The following is a 7,500-nucleotide window of genomic DNA, read 5'->3' on the forward strand; positions in this document are numbered from 1 at the left end:
GTGATTGGGTCTGATTGTGTGTGTGTGATTATGTGCGTGTGCATGCTTTGTGCATGCATGTGTGTGTGTGTGTGCACACATTTGTGTGGCTAGGAGAATAGCGAATCTCTGTCTAATGTGATTATAATGCTGCCCTTTCTTTTTTACATGGCCGGACAGCGGTGTCATTAGCTGACAGATGGTGCGCGGGGCCGTAACTCAATCAAAGCCTAATCAAATCAGCCCCTTAAGAAGAGATGATGAATGACATGCCGCAGCCACACTTGTGCAATTAACACCTAGACACTGCAGCTCAGGGGCCAGCGGCACCCCCTGATATTCTATTACGTGCTGGTTACGCTAGTACTGTATTGCGCATATTTTGAAATGCAGATATTTCTTTCCGCCTATGGTAAATTTGCGTGTAAATCCGCAAACTCCCTTGGGACAGATACATTCTAAAACTCTAAATCTGTATTTGTAAACAAGAGGTCAAAACTGAAATATCCACATACGTATTAGTAGCTTCCTAGTGTGGCTAAAGAAAGTGTCTCTTACTACCGACTGAAATACTGGAGGAAAATGTGCAGATTATGATTTTATTTATTTTTTTGGTGGTCTTCCTAAGGCATTTTCATACAGTAGTTGCAAGCACTGATTTATATGTTAATGCGTTGCTTGTGCATGCCTGTACGCTTGTGAGAAGAAAAGAATGCACTACATGGGTTGTGCATACTTTCTTGTGCATTTATGGATATTATGGAAATTAACTTTTTCCCAAACCAATGTGCAACAGAAAACACCACATGATAATTGGAGACCGTTGGAGGCGGATGATGAAAAAAAGGATCAAAACGTTATTACTGTATATACAGTAGGAGGAAGTATGTGACTTGGGACATAACTTCCACACTTACATAACATCCAATTAGTTCCGAGTAACGCTATCTCACGAGAGGCTCATTCCATCTCTGGGAGTTTAGTTTGGTTTGGTTGCTGGGCTTCTGTGGCATTCCTGCGTTCCCCTGGCGACAGCATTTCCCATGATTACAGAGGTGCGATGAGAGCGCAGATACAAGGTGGCCCTTCCTGTCAGGATGGGCGGAGGGGCCGGCTGATTACAGCTATCGCCTCCTTACTCAGCTTCCAGCGCACAAGTCCATGACTAGCGCTCCCATGTGGGTTTGTGTGTTTCAATTCTGGTTGTGTGCTTTATCTCTATCTACTGTACATTTGTGTTTTTGTGTGTGTTTGTTAGTGTGTGTGTGTGTGTGTGTGTGTGTGTGTGTGTGTGTGTGTGTGTGTGTGTGTGTGTGTGTGTGTGTGTGTGTGTGTGTGTGTGTGTGTGTGTGTGTGTGTGTGTGTGTGTGTGTGTGTGTGTGTGTGTGTGTGTGTGTTGCATTCATTCCTGGAATGCCACCAATCCCTTCAATTACTCTCATCCATGGAACGCATGACAGAGAAAGAGGGAGGAACAGAGAGGAAGAGAGATACCGAGAAAGGGAGGGACAGGGGAAAAGAGGGGGAATGAGAGAGAAAGAGTGGGGGACAGGGAATGAGAGAGGAAGCGACGCTGAAAGAGGAGAGACAGAAAGGCAGAGAGAGAGGGAGAGACTGAGAGGATGAGTGCCTCTGAGAGATGGAGAGATGGAGATGAGGAAGAGGAGAAGGCTGAGCAGAGTGTCCTACACTCTAAGAAAATTTCCCTGCAAAATAACGGCAGTTACTGGCAATTATATTTACCTGTAATTCTACTGTTATTTCACACCAAAAATCAAATACAGCTCATTGCTGTTTAATGTATCACAGTATATAACATTTTTTCAGCAGCAATTGAACTGTTAAATAACAGTACTCTACAGAACGTTCACAGTATTAGTATTGTTAAACTAAAAGTGCTCTACAATATTTATACAGTAGTATAAGTAAAATAACAGTACATTTCAGTTAAAAAGTTGAATTGTACTGTGTGATGACAGGCAAATACTGGGTCATAGTTGTATTCATGAATATGGCCATGGCAACTTCCCACCCCACCCATCATTCTCCATAACTGTGGTACCATGGCCATGTTACCACCCCACCATGACTGGAGTGCCTTGAGCATTATACTATGGCGCTATGCTGTATTGAGAAAATGGTTTGCGGTGGTCCTTTGAAAGTGAGGGCATGAATAAAATTTCAGAGTACGCAGTGCTATGTTACAATGACAGTGTGCGAGGTGGGCTTTTTACTGTATCTCTTGATGAGCGAATGATGAATATAGCATTGGTCAGTCTTTAAAAAATAATAATTTGCACCAAGTAGCACAGCAAACAAGCAGCACTACAAGCTAGCTCTCAAAGCAATGCCTAATTTGCAGCAGGCAAATTATATGCAACAATGCCACAAATGATGCCACATACAGCAAGCTTTCACAAAGAGGAAAGTATGGTATGCAAGCATGTAAGCAAGCATGTAAGCAAGCAAGTGCTATGCTGTGCCATGCAGGCCAGCCAGCAGGCAGGCAAGCAACTGAAGTGTTGATAGTCCAGATTTATATACAGGTGCAAGAGTACCATGTGACCAGAGTCATCAGGCCCTTGGCAGGTGATGCCCGTAATTGAATAATGGCATAACAGCCCTACTCAGGTGAGGCTAGGCACTGATTAGCAGATTGGTTTAGATGGGGCTGCTTGTTGCAAGAGTGTTCAAATTCTTAAAATGTTTCAGCCATTCACACTTTCATATCAAAATCATAGTTATGAAAATCATCATAATGTGCTGCATCAAACACGTTTTAAGTATTGTAGTTTCCTTAGAAATTGTTTAATGCTTGTTAGTATCAGAGCATATTTAACCAGTGAGAATGACTTAAGTTCTTCAGGTGGTAGGCTATTGCAGCTTGATGGCGATCACGGACAAGTGGAGGATGATAGGGTTTCAATGGTGCTGCCTAAAATATTTTGTAGAGGTGTGTCGTTCATGAACGAGCCGGTTCTTTTGAACGGCTCCCTGAAGTGAACGATGGGAACCGGATCACAGCTGGGGGAACCGTTGTTTCGTTCATTTTTCATTCATTTTAAGCACATGACCTCGACCAGAGTAATTAAATTTGGGAAAAAACACAATTGTTTGCCTCAAAGAGAGGCAAAAACGGTCTTTAGAAGCAGGAGAATAATCAGTTGTTGTTTGGACAACATTACCTTGAGGAGAAGTCAAAATATTACATTCACTGAATAAATAATTTAAAAAAGAGCCAAAAGAGCCAGTTTTTTGAACGGCTCTTTGAAAGGAACGAGCCACTAAGATCCGGATCCCGAAAAAGAGCCATAAATCCCATCTCTAATATTTTGGTTGCTTCCACAACGGCCAATGCTGCTATTGTGCAGTACTTACTGTTTATGCTCAATACTTGACTCAAAGTAGTATTTTCACAGTAGTTGTCTGTTTTTTCAAAAAACAGTAGAATGCTGTTGCAGAATTGCCCTAAATTAACAGTTATTTGTTACAGTGTATATACAGTGCAGGGGTGCATTTCTGGAAAGCGCAGTTGTTAGCAGTTAGCAACTTCGGTAGTTGCCAATGGGAAATTGCAGTGCAACTAACAAAGTAGCTGACATAGTTAGCAACTACGCTTTCCAGAAATGCACCCCAGAAGAGCATAAAGATGGCCATTCATGGTGAGCACGACCTCCTGGGAGGATTGATGCTTCCTAGCAGTAGAGCTATTCTACAAAGTGATTGGATCTCTGAAGCAAGTCTCTAATCAATTAGAATGTCAAAACATAAAAATAACACAAAAAAGGGGTTCCACGCGCTTCTGTTTTTACATCTGGTACATCAACGGGAGGGAGGCAGTCCATGGACTCTGATGAAGATGGCTTGCCATCGAAACGTTAGTCCCTAACATGTTGTGCACTTGAATTAAAAAGAAAAAGCATCCCATCTGAGCTGCTCCGGTGTCTTCTCTTCGTTCAATAAAAATAACACTATTGCTTCAAAACGACAAAATACCTCCTGGGTGTGTTTCTTATTAAATGCACAATCACTTTAAATAAACTTCACTTTCAAATCACTTCAGATGAACTATTTTGTTAGTGAATGCATAATCACTTCAAATACATCCTACTTGCAAATCACTTTGTACAAACTATTTCGTGGTACAATTAGGGAGATAGTTAGACTGCCATTTGTAGATTCCAGGATAAGCGTTGTTGCATAAGCGTTGAAATTCCTTTTATTTTTTGCTCACCCTGTTCTATGTATTCCCAGAATGCCTCGTGATGTGATGTTGCCTTTAACAAAGCTGTTTGCCTGGCACAGGCGACTTGCTTTGAAATCGCTGGCAGGTTGCTACAACATCACCAGGTGGCCTATTTAATTAGCAGGTGTGCCTGCCATTCAGAGAAATCTCCTTCAGCCGTTGGAGGAGTCTGTTAATAGACTGTCGTTGTATGTATGTATTTGTTGTTTTTTGTTTGTTTATTTATTTATTGATTCATTCATTTATATTCTACGTGTTGATTGTTCAGTTCTGTTGACAGGGCCTATTGCCAAGCATTGTGTCCACGTGTCCACGCAGCATGCTGTGATGATGGCTTTATTTCTTTGTATTCAGTATGTTGCACATATAAGCACGTTGAATATGTATGAATTAAATTGTATTACATAAAGTTGCCTTGGCTTTCCTTGCCTTATACCGGAGGATGCTTTTTCCTCCCTCTGAGAAGACTGGGACTAGTCTGTTAGTGGAATATTATGGACATTCATTTATTGAACTTAACTTTGCTGTTGACAAACCTGTTTGAGCGGTAGAGTAGAGCTCTAGAGTTACTTACGTAATTGATCGCGGAAATTACGATGTCCTGCAGCATATTGCGCACACACAGACACACACACACACACACACACACACACACACACACACACACACACACACACACACACACACACACACACACACACACACACACACACACACACACACACACACACACACACACACACATTTATACACACACACGCAATTATTATTATATAGCACACACTGTTATGAGCAGTGTTATAAATGTGATCTCAGCAGGCCCTGTGATATCGGTGTGATTTAGTGGTGTGAGAGCGCTGGAGCAAGCGGGCTGGTTTCCAGTCAGCCGTTCCTAACTGATGATAAGATCATCTGAGACGAGAGTCACCAGCGCCACCATTAATCACCACTTATTGAATTCTGCTGTCAGCATCCATCCGCATCCGGCTCCCCTTCTCCTCCTCCTCCTCTTTCTTTACCGTCTCCTCTTGCTCTCCTTTCTTCTACCTCCGTTTTCTCTATCCCGTTTTACTTTTTGTCTTCCCTCTTTGTTATCCTCCCCCTCTTCATCCTCCTCCTCCTCCTCCTCCTTTTCATCCTTCTCCTCCTCTTCCTCATCCTCCTCTCCTGTCCTCTTCCAGCACTTGTTTGCTGTCACAGCGTGGGTTTTGTTGTCATCGTGATTGAACACTTTTTAATCGTTTTGTTCTTGTCGATAATGCCATTTACTTGCTGTGTGTGTGTGTGTGTGTGTGTGTGTGTGTGTGTGTGTGTGTGTGTGTGTGTGTGTGTGTGTGTGTGTGTGTGTGTGTGTGGCGGGGGTGTCTGGATTGTGATGTAGTGGGTTTGTTTGTGTGTGTGTGTGTATAATTGAATGTGTGACAGTGCTTCCCCAACTCAGCTGTGTGTGTGTGTGTGTGTGTGTGTGTGTGTGTGTGTGTGTGTGTGTGTGTGTGTGTGTGTGTGTGTGTGTGTGTGTGTGTGTGTGTGTGCCTGTGCCTGTGCGTGTGCGAGTGCGCGTGTGCGTGTGTGTTTGTGTGAACTCCTCTTCTAATGAGCGTGTTTGTCTGTGTGTCCTCTCAGGCCAAGACACTGCGTAAACTGATCCAGCAGACCTTTAAGCAGTTTGCAAACATGAACGATGAGCAGAGCATCCTCAAGTTCTTCGAGGTCCTGTCGCCCGTCTACAGATTCGACAAGGAGTACTTCAAGTGTGCCCTCGGGGTAAGCCAATACCTGCATCCCAATCTCCCAGTCAGCTCAATCGACAACTCCTACCTGCATTCATTGGTATGGAGGATCTGGCATTGTTTCAATGACATGGTCTACATCAGTGGTTCTCAAACTTTTCCCATCATTCCCCCTATTCAGAGGGTCTGAATGCTTCCGCGCCCCCCAAGCAACAGCAGTACTCGCGCAGACTGTTTTTACGATCGCTGCGTAGAATGAAAGGAAAGGACTGGTGAGATTAAACAAAGACGTACTGCAGCCGAATGTAGATGCGTGCTCATTTCCTATGCTATTCAAATTCATGACAATTAATAATATAATCTTGGCGAGGGCTTTAAACTTATTGACTTATTGGCGAGACAGGAAATAATTTCCTTGAAAGAAAAAAAACTCAAAACCAGATGTCACACGCCCCCCCTGCGATGCCTCCGCGCCCCCCCAGGGGGGCTTACGCCCCACTTTGAGAAACACTGGTCTACATACAGTATGCCAAATGTGTTAGAGAGAGAGTGACAATTGACGTGGTCTACGCAGGCCAAATGTCTTGGTGAGGAAGTGGGTGCGTTTATCAGAGAATCTGATTGAGAGGCTTATTCCAGAACAAGACTTTGACTAAATGTTGATATTTCAATAGTTCAATAGAGGAGGGAAGAAATTCATTTCTCAAAACTGTTTCTCAATAGAGCATTGCGCCCAAACCACTATACGAAACTACGTGTATTTAAATTCCACGATAAGGTGTAAAATAAAAAGTGTTGCACTGAGGAGGATGTGCTATGTAGAGGGGGAGGAGTCTTCCAGTATTCAGTTGGTGGCCTCTGCTGCCCTCTGCTGTTGTGCAGTGGTATTGATGATCATTTACACCCATTTCAAATGATGCACTTCCACATCCAAATAATGTCAAATGAATAGATTGCAGTTACAACATTTGAAAAATGAGGTAGTTAAAATAGCAATTATAACACAATATGTGAACATAAATATGGACCAATAATGAAGTGGGTTTTTTTGTTGCATGGAGGCTTGGGCTTCAGGGCCCCCTTGGCTCTTGGGCCCCTGTGCCTGGGCCCGGTAGGCCCGTCCAGTAATCCATCCCTGCTGATGCTGGTGTGTTATGTGTTTTGCAGTCGAGCTGGGTTATCGCCGTGGAGTTGGCTATCGGGCCAGAGGAAGGAATCAGCTACCTAACAGACAAAGGCTCAACGGTGAGTTGATATTTCCAATGGCTTTATGTCTTTGTACACATTTACTGGCACTCGTGCATTAATGCCTCTTTTCCACTGCCGGTTTTCCGGTAGGCCTACAGCTTGACACAGCGGGACTCGGCCGCTACTTTTTGCTCTGCGATTGAGCTGTGTTGTGTCTATTCGAAAAGCAAAAAAGTGGTGGCCGAGTCTCACTTTGTCATACTGTAGGCCTACCAGAAAAATGGCAGTGGAAAAGAGGCATTAGTGTATTGCTTACATTGGTGCGATCAAGTTAGTATTGGTCTACGTATGAATGGC

The 7,500-nt window shown here is 43.4% G+C and overlaps 1 protein-coding gene across 8 annotated transcripts in view; it reads left to right on the forward strand.

Moving 5' to 3' along the window:
- ptk2aa (protein tyrosine kinase 2aa) overlaps positions 1–7,500 on the forward strand; it is a 222,384-nt gene that overhangs the window by 138,518 nt on the left and 76,366 nt on the right. For all 8 annotated transcript variants that reach the window (XM_063185699.1, XM_063185698.1, XM_063185694.1 and 5 more), the window contains 2 exons: positions 5,849–5,989; positions 7,123–7,200. In XM_063185699.1, coding sequence (XP_063041769.1) covers positions 5,849–5,989; positions 7,123–7,200 — 219 coding nt within the window. The remainder of the gene's footprint in view (positions 1–5,848; positions 5,990–7,122; positions 7,201–7,500) is intronic.

This window comes from Engraulis encrasicolus, chromosome 20, assembly GCF_034702125.1.
Source record: "Engraulis encrasicolus isolate BLACKSEA-1 chromosome 20, IST_EnEncr_1.0, whole genome shotgun sequence".
NCBI lineage: Eukaryota > Metazoa > Chordata > Actinopteri > Clupeiformes > Engraulidae > Engraulis > Engraulis encrasicolus.